At 44.1% G+C, this 21983-nt stretch overlaps 1 protein-coding gene across 1 annotated transcript; it reads right to left on the bottom strand.

Annotated features, from left to right (window-relative positions):
• Positions 1–294: 294 nt before the first annotated feature.
• Positions 295–21374, bottom strand: OTUD6B (OTU deubiquitinase 6B). The gene is made up of 7 exons (XM_068237595.1): positions 21234–21374; positions 16208–16362; positions 13734–13826; positions 11620–11932; positions 10535–10596; positions 7591–7697; positions 295–2006 (listed from the first exon to the last, which is right to left on the bottom strand). The coding sequence occupies exons 1-7, from the start codon at positions 21334–21336 to the stop codon at positions 1931–1933; spliced, it is 909 nt and encodes a 302-aa protein (XP_068093696.1). The 5' UTR covers positions 21337–21374; the 3' UTR covers positions 295–1930.
• Between the last annotated feature and the right edge of the window lie 609 nt (positions 21375–21983).

The following is a 21983-nucleotide window of genomic DNA, read 5'->3' on the forward strand; positions in this document are numbered from 1 at the left end:
CTTATACTGGCAATACACACAGATTTTAATGCAACTGTTTTATACAACGGATTTAAAAGCCTGTTGCAATTTACTTCCATTTCCATCCAGCTAGCTCAGATTTTTCAGGCTTTCTTGCTGTATAATCTGGGTGATTCCAATAAAAACATAACTGCATTCGAATGACCCATTAGCAGATCATGCTTCCAGAAGTGATCATTTTTGTTGAATCCAACATGACCACATTTCAACATGTGTGGTAGTCGTATGCCATGATATATTATTATTGCTATACACGAATAGACACACTTAAACTTGATTTTAAAAGAACTGATGTTTTATACAGTGGCTGGTCAGATTCACTGTTCCAGTTTTTGATAACTGACTGCATTCAATGCCAAATGATCAAAATTAACTTGACCTAATTTAAACAGACCCGAACTCTTGTACAGCACATAATGTAGAACTCCACTGTTCTGAACTGTGTGTCTGTTTAGCTACATCAAAGTCTAATAAGCCTTATCAGTAGCATGAATGAAAGCAATGAGGCTCTGCTTGTACAGGAAAAGACTGAGGCTTTAATCCTTTCAGTGCAACCTAAAAGTTAATCCAGTTAAAAAAAAAACTTTAGGTTTTTTTTTAGGCTTTCCATAAATTGTAATGAATATTTTTTTCCCATAAAGGTTATTATGCTGTGCCTAATATTTTAGAGCAGAGAGAGAGTTCTAAGTTTAGATCCACTTTAAGGAAAATTGGATATTTTTGGCAAGTTAAAGGTGCTAGTGATGCAACCAAGAGAGAATCTAGAATCCTCTTACATACTATTCTGCAAGTTCTCTAAATATTTCAGTGGAAGCCTGCCTCGAGCGGGCATATTAATATGGAGTGGTAGCTCTACAGGTGTGGTCACATGTGACACAGGCATGTGGCATTATCGGAAAATGCCTTAAAGGACACCCGAGGTGAAAATAAACTAATTAAATAATCAATTGTATCCATCTTCCTTCTCCTAGAAATGACTTTTTAAGATATTCCACAGTTTTATTGTATATTTAAATCTACTTTTTAAGTTTTTACTGTTTTATTGTTTTTGCTCAATGACACGTTCATTGAAGTATGCCAGAGCTAAAAGCTATGAGCTATTGACCCTTTTTATCTCTTACCTGCTCTTAGAAGCCATTTTCTGCTAGGAAAGTGTTTTATAGTTGGAATTTCTTACCAGTGAGGGTCACACTCTAATCTAACCTAGCCCTGACTCAGAGAGGAACTGCCACTTACATACCTGATGTTTAACTCTTTCAGGCAGAGAAAGAAAAAAAGGAACACAGCATAGTTATTTGAGTGCTAGGCACTGTACATACATGTCTATTTCATCATGTCACCTTGGGTATCCTTTAACGTACAAAAGGCTTACTGTGGAGCTCTCAACATTATTATTGCCAGTACAATAAACCCAATCCCATTTAAAGTGCTAAAACCCTTCCATATGAGTGAAGCCTGGTACACACCTTCAATTATTATTGGCCAATCACTGATCAATGTTACCACCTCCATGTAGTATGAGGGTTTACCGACACAATCTGCTCATAGTATTCATATTACCATGGAAGTGGTAAAATTGGTCAGTGATTGGCCAGTCATAATTGAAAATGTGTACAGGGCTTATCAATGGCTAAATGGCTGTCTGGAGCAAATCAAAGAAAAAAAATAAATATTCATTTGTGTCCGCTATTAACACAGCGTGAAGAGAACCTGTTCTTGGTTCATTCAGCCAGCAGCTTGATCAAAGGAGTATATTATGCTCAATGTTCTTGGACACCCGATAGGCTGGTTTCCCACCAATGCCGATTAGTTCAGCTATGAAGTCATCAGCTTATTGGGCTCTTGTATAAACAATCCCATTAGAAAGCATGAAGGTCTCCCCGCGGCAGCGAGCGTTTGGCACACAGGTTTATTCTGCTGGTGGGATAGTTAGTGGTTCTACAGAGTTATAATGTTCTCCCAGTCCATAAGCATGGCGCATATATCTGAAAAAGAAGGAGGTTGACTATTAGGATTATTATTAAATAACATGAATTATAAAACAAACTCAGCCATGTAAACCAATTTTGTACTGAGTGCTTTTATTGAACCTAGTCCTACCTCAGAGCCATAGTAATGCATGCCATGCACTGGTGAGGACCAATCAGTCTGAAACAGTTTATATGCATGTTAGAATATTGTGGCTCTGTACTATTAACAAGCTGACACATCATTGCATTTCAGCGTTTCTGGAGGTGTGGTTAGCTTACAGGGACAACAAAGGGATGTTTTGCATATTCAGCAGTGACGCATTGTGGGAAACCTCATATGTTCAACCTGAATAATCGCAAATACCTTCTGTTTTAACCTTCTGCCGACCGCGTCGCGCCGATGGGCATGGCCGCAGTGGCAGCCCCAGGACCGCCTAACAACAATCGGCGTAAAGTCCTGGGGCTCTGTTTTGCAGGCGATCGCGCGCAGGCTGCGCACGCATCTCCTGCTTGGGGGGCTGAGCTCCGCCCCCTCTTCAGTTTCCGAGCAGCGATTGCCGCTCGGGGGACTGTAAGACGGCGATCACGCCGTCTATTTACACTGTGCAGCGATGCGATCAGCAGCAGCGCTGCACTGGGGACAGCCGTGTGACACGGCTGTCCCCCTGGGGGACAAGAGAGCGATTAGCTCTCGTAGGCAGAAGCCTATGACAACCGATCGCCATAATTGGCTGGCTGTAGGGAGGGAGGGATGATAATTAAAGAAACAGGGTGAAATCCATGGCTAGTAACCTCCTCCTCCTCCTGCCCAGACTGAGCTCCCATAAGCCCTTGCTCCAGCGCCAAGGCACTGTGAAAAGCTGTGGGTGAGGCTTGTTTAGTTTATAGGGAATTAGAGTATTAAAACAAAACAAAAAGAATTTGGCTTGAGGAATGCCCTATAAACTATATGAAAGGAACACAATTATGCAATAAGTAAAAGTGGTTCTTTTCCGTTAGCCGGGCGCAACCACTAGGTTGCATCTTTCCCTTCTATCCATGGCGGCCTGGAGGAACGGAATAGTACCGTAAGTTTATCTTGGATCCACTTTAAGCGGAAAAGTCAATTCAAATAAGACTAGATTACAGATTGACTTGTGTAGTACTTATGCATGCCACTCCAACTGAGGCTCTCGGCAATAATGCAGTTTACTTGCATTACTTAACTTATCTCTGATGTCAAATACTGGCAAAGTGCTGACATGTCGCTCCCACTGATTACACAAAGAAAACTACTCATCAGTATTGTCATGTTCCAGACTTAATGGCACTTAAGTGAAAGGGATACGGAGGCTGCCATATTCATTTCTTAAAAAAAAAAAAAATGATAGTTGCCTGGCTATCCTGCTGATCCCTTTAGCTGCAGTGGTGTCTGAATCACCCACCTGCAACTAGCATGTTGCTAATATGGCCACACTTGTCTGTATTACAAGATGGAGCTAAAAAATCAGTAATACTACATTACTGATCAGGACCTCAGTTTAAGAACACATAGATATAAGTACCCTCACACACTTTAAACAGATTCTGATTTTATTTAAAGGGGCACTACAGCGAAAAATTGTAAGATTTAAAATATGTGCAAACATATACAAATAAAAAGTACGTTTTTTTTCCAGAGTAAAATGAGACATAAATTACTTTTCTCCTATGTTGCTGTCACTTACAGTAGGTAGTAGAAATCTGACAGAAGGGACAGGTTTTGGGCTAGTCCATCTCTTCACAGGGGATGCTCAGCAAGACTTTTATTCTTGATAAAGATATTCCCTAAAAAGGATTTAAACAATGATGTTGGCCAGCTTCCTTGCTCGCTACACAGTTTTTTGGCAGTTGGACAGAGCAACTGCCATTCATTAAGTGCTTTTGAAAAATAAATAAATCTCTGAGAATCCCCTATGAAGAGATGGACTGGTCCAAAACCTGTCACTTCTGTCAGATTTCTACTACCTACTGTAAGTGACAGCAACATAGGAGAAAAGTAATTTATGGCTCATTTTACTCTGGAACAAAAGCACTTCGTATTTGTATATGTTTGCACATATTTTAAAATTTTACATTTTTTTGCTGTAGTGCCCCTTTAATCATCATAGATCAATATTCCTAACAATGTACAATGGTAGCAAAGGCAAAGCCAAATGTGAATTTAAATTTAGATTACACCTGGCATGAAATCTTCAAACACATCTTCACAAAAGACCTCAAGAGAGCCAGACCAAAGTTTTTTTTTTTATCTCTCAATCTTTCAGGGCTGGTGCACACAAAAACCCGCTAGCAGATCCGCAAAATGCTAGCAGATTTTTAAACGCTTTTTTTTATTTTTATGAGGCGTTTTGCTAGCGTTTTGCGGATTGCTGCTGCGGTTTTCAGTATATTAGATTTCATATATTGTTACAGTAAAGCTGTTACTGAACAGCTTCTGTAACAAAAACGCCTGCAAAACCGCTCTGAAGTGCCGTTTTTCAGAGCGGTTTGCGTTTTTCCTATACTTAACATTGAGGCAGAAACGCATCCGAAATCCAAAAAATGCCTCACCCAGGCATTTTTCGTTTCTGCAAAACGCCTGCCGCTCTGGTGTGCACCACCCCATTGAGATACATTGACCAAGCAGATCCGCAGCCGCAAGCGGATCTGAAAACGCCCAAAAAGCCGCTCGGTGTGCACCAGCCCTTAGATCCATTCAGGTGGATCTGATCTGCAGATGACTGCCCGTTAAACAAGGTGTGTATGAGATCTGCAGCTATCATGGGCAATGAAAGCATTTTGGAAGAACTGATCTTTTGCATGTGTACAGCATATTTAAAAGACAAGTCTTTAAAACCTCCCCGACAAACCTATGTGACCAATTCCTCAGTTTGCAAGGATTTGTATCCAATGAGTGTACTCAGCTTAATAGAATAGACTGTGTAGTTATGCGCTCATACTACCTGGAAATGGAACATGGTAAAATTGGTCTTTGACCTTTCTTTTTCCAAAGACTTTTATCTCATGTGTGTACCTAACTTTAGAAGGCAAATTACACTACATATAGAATTTAAAAAGCTTGCAATAGATGAATATCACCACAAGATGGCGACATAGCACCAGCTGAATACAAATTAATTTCCATAATGTAATTTTGGCACATACTAGGAACTAGGATATTGTGGACTGCAATTTGAGCTCTTGGAGCCACAAGGACAATATTCTTTCTTCATCTTTTTCCCCAATACCAGACAAAGACAGTGGACACAAACTGGCATTCTTGCAACCTTTCCCACTGTATTCAAAACTGAAAAAGGCTTTGGAAGGAATTAGGCTGTGGTCTGACAGGAACAAATGTAAAGCTAGCCATACATGGCTGAAAAGTGTGCCATTCTGAGGCGCTACACCTGCTAATGCCGAAATTCTGTTTTGTCCCCACGTTTATTGCCTGATGAAGCGGGCTGGGCCTGCGAAACGCGTTGCACTTTTTTGGGGTACTATTTAATAAATGTGATTGCTACTATTCAGACAGTCTTTCGTGTCTGCTTTATGGAGGTAAGTCCACCACTTGCTCCCAGCAAATTTTAAAGTTTTTATCCGCTTTTATCCTGCTGGCGCCTCTGTTCTCCTACTGCTGATCAATTACTCTCCTTCTACACACACAGTACACTGGTTTTCCATCGATCAAACTGCAGCAGTGCAATGGTATTGCCCATCGATGACCCTTTCCAATGCAGTGTTTTCAAAGTAACTTCAACTCCATCTTCTGATGGCGCTGAAGTCACTCACTGTGCGCCGCTATAGCCATAATTTCTATTACAGTCTATGGTGGCACCGGCTGCGCCCAATTCTCCTGCGCTGGATACAACGTGTTGGAATTAGAGCCAAGTACTGCCTGAAGAGATTATATGGGGGGAGTAACGGCTCATTCACAGCGGGCAAAAACATTTTGTTTTCCACAACCATATATGGCTGCAGATCCCACTGCAGTGGATTTCTGCCATAATGCACTACAACATACATTTTTATTTTAGGAAATCTGCATGCAGTTCACTGAAAGTGAAGGGTATAGTCATTTGCATTGAACCGCAAAAGGCATAAAATGCACAAAATTTCATGAAAATATGCGTAGTAAAAGGCATGCAAAATGTTCACATTGTTATGCTCCATTCTGGAGGGAATGAGGCTTAAAGGAGAACTGTAGTGAGAGGTATATGGATGCTGCCATATTTATTTTCTTTTAAGCAATACCAGTTGCCTGGCTGTCCTGCTGATCCTCTGCCTCTAATACCTTTAACCATAGACCCTGAACAAGCATGCAGCAGATCAGGTGTTTCTGACAATTTTGTCAGATCTGACAAGATTAGCTGCATGCTTCTTTCTGGCGTGATTCGGTCAATACTGCAGGCAGATAGCTCAGCAGGGCTACCAGGCAACTGGTATTGCTTAAAAGGAAATCAATATGGCAGCCTCCATATACCTTTCGCTACAGTTCTCCTTTAAAGGACATTTGCGAAGCGAAGTTACCTACTTCGCCTCCTATGTCTCAACTACAATATGGTCTCCCTTATAAACTATTCCTCTGTATCCAGCGTAGCAGGTACATAATTAAATGTTGCTGCCACATTAAAGATGTATCAAATGGAACAACAGCATACTCACTCCCCAATATTCACTCCAGACGCTTACACTACAGTCGTTGGCTTGCCTGAGTATGCAGGATACTTACACTACAGTGACTACCTCCCCTGAGTATTCAGTGCACTTACACTACAGTGATTGGCTCGCCTTAATATTCAGGATACTTACACTACAGTGATTGGCTCGCCTGAGTATTCAGGATACTTACACTACAGTGATTGGCTCGCCAGAGTATTCAGGATACTTACACTACAGTTACTGGCTCGCCTTAATATTCAGGATACTTACACTACAGTGATTGGCTCGCCTGAGTATTCAGGATACTTACACTACAGTGATTGGCTCGCCAGAGTATTCAGGATACTTACACTACAGTTACTGGCTCGCCTTAATATTCAGGATACTTACACTACAGTTACTGGCTCGCCTTAATATTCAGGATACTTACAATAAAGTGATTGGCTTGCCCGAGTATTCAGAAAACGTACACTACAGTGATTGGCTCATCTAATACTTACACTACAGTGATTGGCTCGCACGAGTATTCAGGATACTTACACTACAGTGATTGGCTTGCCTGAGTATTCAGGATACTTACACTACAGTGATTGGCTCGCCCGAGTATTCAGGATACTTACACTACAGTGATTGGCTTTCCTGAGCCTTCAGGATACTTACACTACAGTGATTGACTTGTCTGAGTATCCGAATGCTTACACTACAGTGACTGACTCCTCTGAGTATTTCGTGTACTTACACTACAGTGATTGGCTTGCCCGAGTATTCAGGATACTTACACTACAGTTATTGGCTTGCTTGAGTATTCAAGATACTTACACTACAGTGATTGGCTTGCCTGAGTATTCAGGATACTTACACTACAATGATTGGCTCCCCTGAGTATTCAGGATAATTTACATTACAATGATTGGCTCCCCTGAGTATTCAGGATACTTACACTACAGTGATTGGCTTGCCTGAGTATTCCTCGCCAATAATGATAGGAGAGGAGTCTGCCTGGATGACCTCTATGGCTGTTTTCAGGATGTGTGAAAGAGCTCTGAGCTGAAGAACAAATTCAGAAAATTGGTTACAAATACTAAATAATTACCATGTCAAGATCAGAAAAATTATAGGCAGTTTAGATATAAAAAGAGAATATAAATTCTACGGCTGTAATTTGATAATCAGCAGTGTTTACTATATTCCTGACAAGACAGAAGCTGTCACTTGCATGCCTGACTAACTATTTCAGGCACCAAAATATAAAAAGAGCTGAGTTATTAATATGTTTTGCACTGTACATACAGTACACATTTATCTCATGTTATATCACCTCAGGTAAACTTATGATGCGAATCCTGAAAAAAAAAAAAAAAAAAAAAAAAAAAAAGTTATGTAACTCTTTCAAAGAGCATTCCTCCTGGGAGACCATCCATGCCCTCCCTTTCACATTCCTGTCTCCAGGCTCCGGAGCAGATCCCGACCCACCCCAGGGTCACCTTATCTCATGTACATCAGGATCGCCGCTTTAAATTTATTCCTGCGCAGTCCGTATAGCCGCTAGTGCGGCTGCGCAGGTCTTGAGATCTGTCCACCTCGCGTCCTCTCTCTCAGCGGGCTTGTACATGTCATGTGGGCGGGCTCCCATGACTGTCATGTGAGTCCGCCCACATGACACATATACGAGTCTGCTGGGAGAGAGGACGTGGGGCAGGCAGAGCTCAAGACCTGCGCAGCCGCACTAGCAGCTATACGGACCGCACAGGAAAAAATTTAAAGTAGCGATCCTGATCTACAGGAGATAAGGCCACCCTGGGGTGGGTCTGGAGACAGGCAATAAAGCACAGGAATGTGAAAGGGAGGGCACGGATGGTCTCCCAGGAGCCCATATGAATGTGCATGTTCATGAAAAACTTCCAAATAAAGATTCTTTAAAAAGAAAAAAAAAAGCACTGCAAAACACAGCTAAACTAGGCAAGCTGACTGGCTACATCGCTTCAATAAAGAAATAACTGCCTAATAGGCTGTGGTTATTTTAAAGAAAACATTTATAAGAAGGTCCCAGTATGCAGCTAAACACGCAGAGGCATACAAAGCGTGCAAACTTGCTAAATGATTTACCATCTTCTGACTATAGGTTTCCTTTAAGGTATGGAGCGTCTTAAACTGAGAGGGTTATGGAGGTTTCATTTTAAACAATACCAGTTGCCGGGCAGTCCGGCTAATCTCTTTCGCGGTAGAGGCTGAATCGCAGACCTGAAACAAGCATGCAGCTAATCCAGTCTGACTTCAGTCAGAGCACCTGATCTGCATGCTTGTTCAGGAGCTGTGATTAAATGGTATTATTTCAAGAGGAAAAATCCATATCCTCAGTTTAGGTTCCCTATAAGACACACCTAGGTTTAGAGGACATAAACCAGGGGGAAAATAATATAAACTAAACCTGGTGCAGCCATGGTGAAGGGGCATCTTGTGGATTATGCCTCTTTGTACATCATGTTTCTCCCTGTGTCCTCCTCCTTCCCCCTTGTGTACTTCTGTGTCCCCCATGTGTCCGCCTCTGTCCTCCGTGTAGCATCCTCTATGCCCTTGTCCTTGTGTCCTCCTCTGCATGGGCACAGTACAGGGGGTTTCCGACATTGCGGCGGGTTAGAGGTTCGGATTGGCAGGCGTTTTTACTGCATTTAGATTGTAATATGCAGTGACTTTTTCTCCCAACTTTTGGGGGAGAGAAAGGTAAGTCTTATAGTCCAAAAAATACAGTGTGCGTTTGCTCACGTAATCCTGTGATTCAAAACACATTTGCCACTCCATACAGCTTGTTACACGATGCCAGTTCTGTGTCAGTTGTCTGCTCACTAGACAATGACCTGATCCTGACATGTAACAGCTCATATGACTTTCCTAGCGATTCTTTCCTGATTTTAAGGTCTAGAAGCAGTACATTTTTTTCATGTGCTTTACCCTGAAAGCAGGCAAAAAAAATACTGGAGAGAGATCTACAGCAGCCCCTGCACAGACTCACTTCCCCGGGATTACCGCTCCCAGCAACTTTTTACTTTTACTCGGAGTCTGACTTGGGGTTACCGCCAAGGAGGTTAAAGATAACTGAACTGAAAGTGACATGGAGGCTGTCATTTTTCCGGTTAAACACCACCAGTTGCCTAGCAGGTCTGCTGATCTGTTTGGCTGCTGTAGTGTCTGAATCACACAACAAACAAGCATGCAGCTAATATTGTCAGATCTGACAATGTCAGAAACACCTGACCTGCTGCATGCTTGTTCCGGGTCTATGGCTAAAAGTGTTTGAGAAAGTGAATCAGCAGGCAACTGGTATTGCTTAAAGGGAACCCGAGGTGGGTTTTAAGAATGCTATCAGGACAGAGGCTGGTTCTGCATACAATGACCAGCCTCTGTTACTATACTGTGCCCCCCCCCCCCCCCCCCCCCAGCGCTCTGCTGTCAAGCAGAAAAAAAACGCCGCGCTACCGACATGCAGCTTGTCACTAGCCAGATGTTTACATCCAGGCTGTCATTTACCACCGCTCCCCCGCCTCCTCTATAGCTCCGCTCCCTGCGTCCCTTCCCTCCAATCAGCTTACAGAGGCGGGGAGGGAAGGGACGCAGGCTCCATATTCAACTCCCATCAGTTGTCCTTTAGTTGCACAACACAAAACTTCCCAACTTCAGCTGGCTGCATGGATTCTAGTCACAAAATGTACTTTGCAAAGATTTCGCCTGAGTGTACTTTTGGACAATTTTTCAATGCAGTTTTCAAAGAAGGAATACATTACTTCGATTCAAGCAAAGGTCCCTTTAGCGAGAGGTCTGGATAGCCTCTATGTTATGAGCTGCTGTGAATTTACACTTCTAGTATAATGACAAAGACTGATGCTTACCTCTAACTGTCCACCCCAGGCTGGTGCGTTGGCAGTTTCATTGCAGTACTTCTCAAATTCCTCTGTGTGAAACAATGAGATTCTATTATATACAATGCTGCATCACTCTGCACATAGCTTTAGTGTTGAGCAGAGGATCTGCTAAACAGCAAATTTGTATTTACTTATGAACAAAAGTCAAGAGACCCTCTATACCCATTTACCTGCAGGGGGCCCGGGCATCTGGGGGTTCCCTTTTTAAAGAGACCCTGTAACAAGAAAAAAAAGCCTCTGTCCCAATGAGGCTTCCCCATCCTCTGTAGTGTGCTGGCTCCCCCAAAACCCCCTCGACGAAGCTGACAAGCGGCAGGCAATATTTATCTACCGCGATTCAGCATAGGTGCAGTAGCGGCTCACGCACACTCGCGCCTGCGCAGTAGAATGGACATGATCGGGCTCGGCTATTTCCGCCTTAGCCTGAACGAAGAGCTGCTACTGCGCCTGCATCGCGGTAGGTAAATATTTACCTCACCACTGTTCGGGGAGTCGCAGCACTGGATTGCCGGGACAGCAGAAGCCTCATTAGGATCCAGAGGCTTCCCCCTCTAGAGGCAAGTATCCCCCAGAGGGTTTTTTTTTTTGTTTCAGGTTTTCTTTGAAGGGGGCTCCCAGATACCAACATAAGCCCCCCACCTTTTCCTAGGCACCAGAGATGGTGGAAAGCCCCTTGTCCATAGTACACAAGGGCTCTGTAAGAGAGGAGAATGCTATGCCCCACCCCTTACAGAGTCCAACATTACCAGCATATCGTGGATCATGCTAATAACACAACGCGTTGTACACTGCTGGCAGTTGTACCGGTAATATTGCTGTGACGGCAATATTACCGGCAGTTAGTGCATCAACCGGCAACAATCTATGATCATATTTGGTCAGTGCATCGACCCCTTAGTCACTCGTTTCTATTCATAACAGCTAACCACTCAAGGGTAGTGAAGTGACTAGCCATGGCCACAGGTGACATCTGCTAAAACAGGGTGCAGAGTGCACAGTATAATCAAAGTGTACGTGAGGAGAAGATATTGTAATGTCAGGAGATCCCTCACCCTGCGTGTACATGTCTCCCGTGGCAGGATTGGTCAGGAATGGCAGGAAGTCATCAGCATGGCTCCTCATATAGTCTGCCGTCTGGTGTCTGAGTGTGGAGAGAGACTGATTGATGTCCCGCTCCTTCATCTGGTGCTCGATAGCCCTGTACATGCAGTGACCGTCTGAGGGGATGTGTTTAATCTGCAGCTGTCTCTGTGACAGGACCTCAGCGAGCTTCTGGCCTTCCACATGACGAGCTCCAGACAGGTTCTCAATCTCCGCTTCCGCTATCCGCTCATCCCGCTCCTTCTCCAGGGCCGCTTTCTTCTCCTGCACACACATACATAAATAAATAAAAAGGCAAGATTTGCTGTAGAATGTACATGGGTCTTTTAGGCCAAATTTTTATTATAATTAGAAGGTTAAACAGTTTTTTTCATAGAACTGAATTGTGTTCTTTGCATTATTATAGAATGCAAAAATGGTGAAGCGTCTTCCAAGATATGGAGCGTTGCACTCAACGTAACAGAATCGGCGCAGATGACAGGTGTGGTGTGTATGTGGCAAATGCAGAAGTTGTAATCTACGCCCTGGCATGGATAAACAGACATAAACAGGGCGTAGAGTATAACTAGCACGGTCTGGAAGTGGTTAAAGCAGTTACTGTGGCCTTTACAAGGTAGGTCTTCTTGCTTCAGAGATAGTTTAAAGAGAAACCGTGACCAAGAATTGAACTTCATCCCAATCAGTAGCCAATACCCTCTATCAGTAGCCAATAGCCTCTAGATTGTAAGCCTTTGGGCAGGGTCCTCCTCCTTTTGTGTCCTACCTGATCACGCACCTCCATTACTGTAAACCCATGCTATGGATCTGAGTGAACCTAACTTGCCTAATCTCCATGCTCCCATCCAGTGACTGACTAAGCATTACCTTGTACTCTTACTGTGCTGTGTGATCTGGCTTTCTTGTATTTCTGTATTGTCATATTGCGGTATGTCATCCCTAAATATTGTCTGTAACCTAAACTAATGACCAGCGCTGCGTAATATGTTGGCGCTTTATAAATACAATAAATAATAATAATACCCTCTTTCCCATGAGAAATCTTTTCCTGTTCACAAACAGATCATCAGGGTTCTCTGTATGGCTGATATTGTGGTGAAACCCCTCTCACAGTGTGATGTCAGGACCATTGTCCTGACAGTTTCCTGTCTGTGAACCTCATTGCATTGTGGAAAATAACAGCTGTTTACAGCTGGGTCCAACTGCCTAAAAAGCAAACAGCATCTCTTTCCACTGACATCACCTGCCAGCAGTAAAAATGTCACCATGTGGTAAATGTCAGAATGTAAATCAGGGAGAGGAAAGATTTTACAATGGGCAAACACTAACTAAATCATTTATATATAATTATTGTAAAAATGAAGCAATTTTTTTTATTACATTATTTTCACTGCAGTTCCTCTTTAAGAGTACTGCCATTAGGTAATTCCTTAAACATCCATAAACCTCCTCCTTTTGCATCCTCTGCAAAAAATTGAATAGCTGCTCAGAGGTCAGAAGCGTCTCCCATTCAAGTTTACAGTGGCAGTGCATCCATCCAACAGCTGGACACAGTTGCCTAGTGATATCCTCATTCATTTACATGGTGGGCGTCGTCTCCTCAGAGATTGCCTCTTAAAGGGATCCAAGCAGCTCTTGGCTTCAAATAGCTGCAAGGGCTGACATTGTTCAGAAGCTCAACCCCTGCTGTTTTACAAGTGCTGTTATCCAGGCTAGGTGTGACATTCTTCAACTGTAACTGATGTTTTCTGTTTGAAGTACAATGGGGGTTTGTTTGTGGTCAATTAAGTCTAAAGAGGTAATTTCTTATCTGTTTTCACCATCTCCTGCTCAGGGACCGCTGGTCCTTTGCGGTCGGACAAAGTGGCTAATTTAACTCTTAGATGTAAAAAAATGAGGTAAAATTAAAGTTTTTTTTAATAATAAACCACGTTTTTAGAATGCATTTTTTATTTGGTATAGAGCTGCCCTGGGAGTTAAAAATGATGCTCGGTTCACTTTAACTGCTTGATAGCCACTACCATTAAGCATAGTCATACGGAAGCGTACATTATGAACAAGGTCTTACCCGCCTCTTCTGTGCTTTCGAAACACGAGTTTGCTGAGCAGGCACTTCGGTTTCAAGATGTAAATTTGTGACTTCATTAGCTACGTTGTCTACCTGCAAATTATTTCAGTTAGTGAAAAAAAAAATCATACTTCATACATACATCAATCTGTCCATCACTTATGTTCACTGAGCAGCTGCAGGTAACAATCCATAGGATCTTATGCAAACTAATCAATGTGAGAAGGTTGCTCCACTTAATTCTCTGGGGGAAAATGAGTTGAAGTTACCCAGGGATTCTAATGGTCCCCCGTAGGCATCCTGTGCCCGTGCAGCCACTCAGCGATGCTCCGGCCCCGCCTCCGGTTCACTTCTGGAATTTCAGACTTTAAAGTCTGAAAACCACTGCGCCTGCGTTGCCGTGTCCTCGCTTCCCCTGGTGTCACCAGGAGCGTACTGCGCAGGCACAGACCATCCCTTTAAAGTGCACTCATCTTACACTACACGGTGTAGTGACTGTAGCAGGAATCTCTGGACAGGGCTATCAATGTTTTTACTAATCATTTTGCATATACTATATTTCAAGTGGAATGAAACCCAGCATTTCTTCTTTGCTCTAGAAGATTATTTACAGCATATAATATACTAATAATAATAATTACTAACACAATTTTTTTTTTCTAGCAAAACAGCATTCAAAGGGTTAAATCATAGGACTGACTTTTTCTCCTGCAGTGGCAGCAGCATCTAAACTGGTGATAACCTTATCTTGTGTGTACATTCTTCACTTGATACAATTAAGTAAACATTCTGAGACTGTGCAGAAACTTTTGCTAATGAGTCCTGAACTGAAACACTGCTCAGAAATCATTACTGGGAGCATTTACAATAGAAATACAACAGTTATGAATAAAATGCACCAGCAGCTTTCAAAGTAAATAAACTGAACTTTGGGAACTTATAATTTCTAAATGAATAATAATACTTGTGCACAAAAGCAAATATGATAATTGTATGGGTTATAAAAAGTAGGAAAACACATTTTATTGAATATTTTGTCAGATTTTAAAACATCTGGAGTATGGGCAAGGCAGCCATCAGGGGGGTACAAGAGGGACATTAGTATGGGGCCCAGGAAGGGTCTGGGGCCCAAACAGTGGCAGTGCCTCTCGAGCCTCTGCTGGCAATTGTACCATGGCATAACAGGAGTTGTGTGGCGTCTACCTCTTCCCTGCTGCGTGATTGGTGAGCACGCATCAATGCAGGGGGGAGGGTGTTATGGGCCCCAGGTAAATTGATTTGACTCTACCCCACATACCGTGGCTCTGCCCCCAAACAATCTACCATTCTACTATCAGATTATTTGGCGTGGGGGGGGGGGGGGCCTGTAGGTTTGCTAAGTATAGGGCCCAGAAAATTCTGATGGCGGCCCTGAGTATGGGTACCACACCATAGGAAGGACAGGTCATACTAGAAAAAGTAAAAATATGGACAACTACATTAATCAGAGGGATTATTCATCGCTTACCAAGAAAGCTTGGACAAACTGGGAAAAAAAAAAAAAGATATCTATGGGGTGACCTGATTAACATGTATAAATGCATCAGAGGGCAATACATAAGCTTTGCAGATCAGCTTTCGTCCCTAGGCTTGTACAAAGGACAAGGGGACATGATCTGAATGTGGAGGAAAAAAGGTTTTGCCATCCATTTTGGTTCTTTACAGCAAGAGTGGTTAAAATGTGGAAAATGTTACCACATGAAGTAGTTAAGGCAAATGTTATACCTGCATTTAAAAAAAAAAAAAAAAAAAAAAAAATCTTCCTTGCATTGAAGGACATCCACAGTCATAACTACTATGTAAGTCGCAGCAGAGTTGATGCTTGAGGGAACAGATTCCCACAGGCGGGGCAGAGAGGAGATCAGGTAGTGCCCGGGCATCAGGGATCACTAAAGATCAAGCTTGTCAATTCTTTAACAGATGTTTGGCAGTCACTGTAAACAGCCTGGATTGGGGACTTCTGGAAGGATATTCAATAGAGCAGGCCAGTTGAACACGAAGAAGACCAGGGACAGGAGGGAACCTGAAGACAACAGGCAGCTTGAGAAGTCTAAAGATTAGGTAAACTAGCCCTCCATGGGCATAATTTAATTTTGTACTTTCCCTGATTCAAGAGTACGTTAAGATAATTATGAGTTGATCATTTTGTGTATCTATAGCCCCATACACACGCTCAACAGCGGTCTTTTATGCAGCACAACTGCTGATAAGAAGTCAATCCAACAGTTGGATTGAATTCTTATCAGTGTTATCAGCTGTTTGAACAATAGCAAAATACTTTTTTTTCAGTGGTTTCAACTTGTTTCACAACAAAAGTTGTTCAGCAATTGTGCTGCATAAAGACTGCTGTTGAACTGGTGTATGGGGCTTATGTTTCAGCTTTCCCAATGGCAACCCAGTTGGTACAATCCCTTGAGTAAGTGAGTGATGCTCACCTCTGTCAGGGTAGATGGTTTCTGTGACAATGCTGCAAGTTCTTGACTGTGCCTCTCATCAAGTTCAGCTTCCAGCTTCGCAATGTCTTCAGTCAGCTGTTTCCTTCTTTTCTTGTCATTTTTAGGCACTGCATTTTTCATGCTCTGGATTTTGCCTTCATAAATAAGTAGCAATACAAACAATGACTGATCACACCAATACAATCAACAAGTCTAACGCAAGGAGGAACAACTATTTGGAAAGCAAAAAATTGTGACCTTGTAGCGAATCACTTCCACCCTGTCTAGCAGTAAGGCTGTATAATACACAGCCTTGTTACCTCAGCAGCACTGGTTGCAGCCACTAACAGGGCTTTACTAAGCAGTAGACACAAGTGTCAGTCTCAGTAAATCAGTAAAGGGTCTTTCTGTCCTGCTGTATTGCCAATTGACTGTACTTTTCTACATGTACACTGTAGTGGTCTAATCTATTTTGATTGACTTTCTTTATAAACTGTAAGTAGGGCATATTTTTGGAGGCAGGGATCGCACTTGACCAGTTCAGTAGTGTTTGCCACAATGCAAAAATTGCATGATTTTCTATGGGGCCACTGTCTTCAGGAATCATCAGCGCTAGACTACTTTAGGGGAACCAGCAGGAAAACCTCATAATGAAATTCTGCTAATGTTAATGAGTGGACGGCACCCTCTCAGTGGCTGGATAGTGTACTGGTTACGGGCTCACCTATTCATTGAGAAGACCTTGGGCAAGACTCCCTGACACTGCTACCGCCCATAGAGCGCTTCCTAGTAGCTGTAGCTCTGGCACTTTGAGTCCGCCAGGAGAAAAGCACAATGTAAATGTTCTGTCTCTTGTCTCTCACACTGCTAGGTTTCAGATTGGGTATAATTTACTAAAACCTCTCTATTTGGCCAATCACAACATTTAGTGCAGTAGAGGGAGTTGTAATTGGAGAAGTGTTTCCTATGAGTTTTCCTGCTGGGTCCCCTAAAGTAGACAAGTACATGGCATCTCGGCCTCGTGCAGTTCGGCACAGGGCGAGCCGCATGACGGCTCTCCCTACGGCCGCTAAACTCCCCGACGGCGTTAAAGAGACTCTGAAGCGAGTCTAAATTCACTTTTTTAAAAACATGCAGCCATGTTAAGAACTATAACCTCTGCTAAAACGCTGCTATCCTGCGGCAAAACGAGGGGTTTATCCCCAAATCACCCCTGCAAAATCCATGACTTTCTTGGTCGTGGATTTTGCTGCTCACGGAGGCAGATCTATGAGCTGCAGCTCTGCCTCCATGTGCGTCAATCTGCCGGTGGATCTCCGCATCTCCCCCGCCCCTCTCTGTGAAGGAAGATTGAGAGGAGCGGGGAGAGGCGGCAATCAGCGGGGATTGGCACGCTGAGAGGCAGAGCTACAGCCATAAGCTCTGCCTTATCAGGAAGCGCTATTATGCACCTATTGTCTCCACCCTCACCCTTTAGATTGTCTCTAGGGCCAACCCCTCCGATCCACGCTACAGTGCGTGGTTCGGGGGGCTGGCCCTAGAGCTGCGCAGCAGCACTCGCGGCCAGAGGAAGCGGCCATATTGGGAGCGGCACGAGAGCCCGACCCGGCCTGTGGGGTCGCGATCGGCACGGGGGCGATCTCAGGAAGGGGACCTGGCGGAACTGTGCGGAGGGCGCGGACCGTGTCCTCCGTGCATTTAAACATCTTGCAGGTACTTGGCTTTTTTAGCCATTTTGGCCTCGTAAATCCTTTAAAGATGCATACCTTTCTGTAGCTTGTGCTCTCCTCTTTCATTTGTTTTACACCAAATAGTTTTCATTCGATTTCAATTTAAAAATCGCAGCTGCCATCTTGGCTGTGTTATAACTTCGGGGTCACTCCTGTCTTCTCTGTTAGAGAAGTGCATCACTGAATGAAGCAGGAAGAGAAAGGCTCCTCCAGAGGGATGATAGCACGACTTCTCTGGAAGTAGTCTGGCTTAAAGGCATGCCCATGGGAGGTGCTTGGAGTCCCTTTAAAGGGAAGGTTCACGCAGGAGCTGTAAAAAATAGAAATCAAAATCCACTTACCTGGGGCTTCCTCCAGCCCGTGGCAGGCAGGAGGTGCCCTCGCCGCCGCTCCGCAGGCTCCCGGTGGTCTCCGGTGGTGATCCCGACCTGGCCAGGCCGGCTGCCAGGTCGGGCTGCTCCTGCGCTCCAAGTTGCGTGTCACTTGTGCGCGCTGACGTCATCCGACGTCCTCCGGGCTGTACTGCGCAGGCGCAGAAGTTCTGCGCCTGCGCAGTACAGCCCGGAGGACGTCGGATGACGTCAGCGCGCACAAGTGACACGCAACTTGGAGCGCAGGAGCAGCCCGACCTGGCAGCCGGCCTGGCCAGGTCGGGATCACCACCGGAGACCACCGGGAGCCTGCGGAGCGGCGGCGAGGGCACCTCCTGCCTGCCACGGGCTGGAGGAAGCCCCAGGTAAGTGGATTTTGATTTCTATTTTTTACAGCTCCTGCGTGAACCTTCCCAAAAGCCCGGTTCACATTAGCGGTGGCTATCCGGAATCGCCGTGCCGGAGCCGCACCGCATGCGGAACGGACGAAACGGACGCACGGCATAGCAATGTAAGTCTATGCCACCGTTCACATGCGTCCGTTTCGTCCGGACCGGACCGGATCCGGACTCCGGCGTCCGTTCCAACATGCGCTATTTTTTGGTCCGGCTCCTCCGGCAGCCGTATCCGGGGCGGAGCCGGACTGCACCATCCGGCCAATACAAATCAATGAGAACCGGATAGCGCACAACACACTGGCTAAAAATCCGGATGTTCTACCCCACCTCCTATGAGGATTGTTGCGGCGATATTGGATCGGGGACACATGGGCAAGCATTTTGGAGTGGAGCAGCACGAGCTGGAGATGTTGGCAGCATGTTGGAGGTGGAGGTGAGTGCTAAACAGCGGAGGGCCTGATTCCACAGGTCCCCCTTCTGCTGACCTCCCAGACCCCAACATTTTTTTTGTTTTTTACGTAACTTTTGCCAAACGGATCCGGATCGCATCCTGATGAACACCTGATGCAACCTGACCGGACCCGGATCGGATCCGGATCAGAACCGTACGGTTCCGATCCGGATCCGGTCCGGATCCGGTCAGGTCATCCGGTCCGTTTGGCAGACAACCGCAAGTGTGAACGGGGCCTAACACACATACAAAACATGCATATCATGCGGGAAAAGCTTACAGGGAATCAGCTGCGCTTCCAGCAGACACAAGTGTGATCCCTGCCTTGGTGTACAGATCAACTGCTCAGATATGGACTAAACAGCTAGTTCTGTATGGAGAGGGGGTTACCACGAACAGACAGCAAACTGAAGATTTTCAACCAAACTGAAAAGCAACCATTTAAAGGACAACTGAAGCAAGATGGATATGGAGGCTGCCATATTTATTTTCTTTTAAGCAATACCATCTGCCTGGCTGTCCTGCTGATCATCTGTCTCTAATACTTTCAGCCATAGACCTTGAACAAGCATGCAGCAGATCAGGTGTTTCTGACATTATTGTCAGTTCTGACAAAAACTGCATTGCAAACTGTCTGAGATGTTGTACCAGGGGAATAAATATTATACGTAGGGTCCAAAAGTCAGCTCTGACATGGGCTTTATGGGGGGTGGTATGAAATAATTTGGGAGATGTAATTGTGTATATATATCTTCTGTATATAAGTGTAGATAGAACTCGCACCCTTTAGCACTCCTGATGAAGCCTTCGGAGTGAAACATGTCGAGTCACTGGTTTAGGGCTGGTGCACACCGAGCGGCTTTTTGGGCGTTTTCAGATCCGCTTGCGGCTGCGGATCTGCTTGGTCAATGTATCTCAATGGGGTGGTGCACACCAGAGCGGCAGGCGTTTTGCAGAAACGAAAAATGCCTGGGTGAGGCATTTTTTGGATTTCGGATGCGTTTCTGCCTCAATGTTAAGTATAGGAAAAACGCAAACCGCTCTGAAAAACGGCACTTCAGAGCAGTTTTGCAGGCGTTTTTGTTACAGAAGCTGTTCAGTAACAGCTTTACTGTAACAATATATGAAATCTACTATACTGAAAACCGCAGCAGCAATCCGCAAAACGCTAGCAAAACGCCTCATAAAAATAAAAAAAAGCGTTTAAAAATCTGCTAGCATTTTGCGGATCTGCTAGCGGGTTTTGGTGTGCACCAGCCCTTAGTCAGCATTGTATATATGTATGAGCACTCTTTAATGTTATATCTTCCATCACCCCGCAATTTATAGTACTGGTACGGCTTAAAACAGTGAAATATGGTTTAGTGCTGAGCAGGCATTTAGTCCTGCCACAGCCTCTAACCAGTAACACGTTTTCTTTTTAATTTTGAGTGCAAGGTGTTGCAGAAAGACCTGGTGAATAGTTACACCCCACTCCAGACATGTATTAGGAGTTGTGGGGGAAGAAGAAAAAAAACTCCTCCAGGCCTCTCAAAACAAGTTTGCACACCTGCATTTTTAAGATGTACTTTGTATAATAAAGTGTATATTTTAGTACCCTATAATGCTTGCTTTGTCCTCTTTTAGAACATGTGTAAAAAGACTACCTGCATGCTTGTTTCTGGTGTTATTTAGACACTACTGCAGCAAAATAGATCAGAAGGGCTGCCAAGCAACTGGTACTATTTAAAAGGAAATAAATATGTCAGCCTCCATATTCGTCTCTTTACAGTTTCCCTTCATGGTGCCCATAATCTCATGTGTACATAGCTCTTTACAGAGGAGCTTTGTGGGTAAAGAGCAGCACATAAAGCTGTCTTGGCAGTTCCTGGTGTCTCCTATAGTATTTGCTGTCTAAATGTTAAAGCATCCAGACTTATTACATTTTATTATATATACTGCATGGTTATATACTATGTTATAAACAGAAAAGGAGCATGTTGTGATCACTATGCAATGTATTTTGTAGGGATATGATAAACATGCCATGTGCATAGGTCGTTGTTCACAGGCAGCTTTCCACCCCCATCCTCTCACCCTGCAGATCCTTCTTCTCCTTGCGGTGCTGCTTGATCAGCACGGCCTCCTCCGATCCTCCCTCATCTTCCTCCATCCTGCTCAGCTCACCTTCCACTCTCATCCCAGCACTGACAGCTGCACACCAGCGTGACGTCACCACGCTGCGCCAGCCTGGCCATGTGGATACTGGATAGGAAGCCCCTGCACCCGCTGGCGCTCAGAGCGGCTCCTGATTGGCTCCTTCTCCACGCATGCTGGACTAGGCCAAGAGGCTGTACGTAGCAGCGGAGCGCCATGCCAGTTATGGGCAAATCCATATTTCATATTTTCGATAATCAGTGAAGAGTTGTGTTGTAAATATTAGCAATATAAACATTGTTATAGCTCTGTGATGTTTCCTGTTTCTCATTTGTCTAAGTTACAAGCTGGAACTAGAGATAGTGACATTTTAGCAGTTCCGACTTGAAAAATGTAAAGCAATAGCTCCCAATTGTCCCTCTTTGGGAGACCTGTCCCTCTGTCCTCCTCATTTATCCCTCTTTCAGAACTTTGTCCCTCTTTCTATGCAAATATATATTTCTCTACTAAAAATGTGTTTGTTTGACTCTAAACTTTATTCCCATCCTTTAAATTAATATATTACTCATTATAAAAAGTTAATATGAAGGAAAATGAGCCAGGATAGAAAGGACCAGTGTGGTTTGAATTATAAAACAACATAGTTTACTTATGAAATCTTTATGGAATGTGTGACTAGGGTTGTGATGG

This window comes from Hyperolius riggenbachi, chromosome 5 (genome assembly GCF_040937935.1).
Source record: "Hyperolius riggenbachi isolate aHypRig1 chromosome 5, aHypRig1.pri, whole genome shotgun sequence".
Classification (NCBI taxonomy): Eukaryota; Metazoa; Chordata; class Amphibia; order Anura; family Hyperoliidae; genus Hyperolius; species Hyperolius riggenbachi.

What these genes read in the sequence shown, in the direction of transcription:
- OTUD6B (XM_068237595.1), bottom strand. Translation starts at nt 21,336, where the DNA reads ATGAGAGTGGAAGGTGAGCTGAGCAGGATGGAGGAAGATGAGGGAGGA. An exon ending in AACCATCTACCCTGACAGAG is followed by an intron (nt 13,827 to 16,207) that starts GTGAGCATCACT and finishes AATAATTTGCAG; the next exon opens with GTAGACAACGTAGCTAATGA. An exon ending in GGCAAGCCAATCACTGTAGT is followed by an intron (nt 2,007 to 7,590) that starts GTAAGTATCCTG and finishes CTTCTTTTTCAG; the next exon opens with ATATATGCGCCATGCTTATG.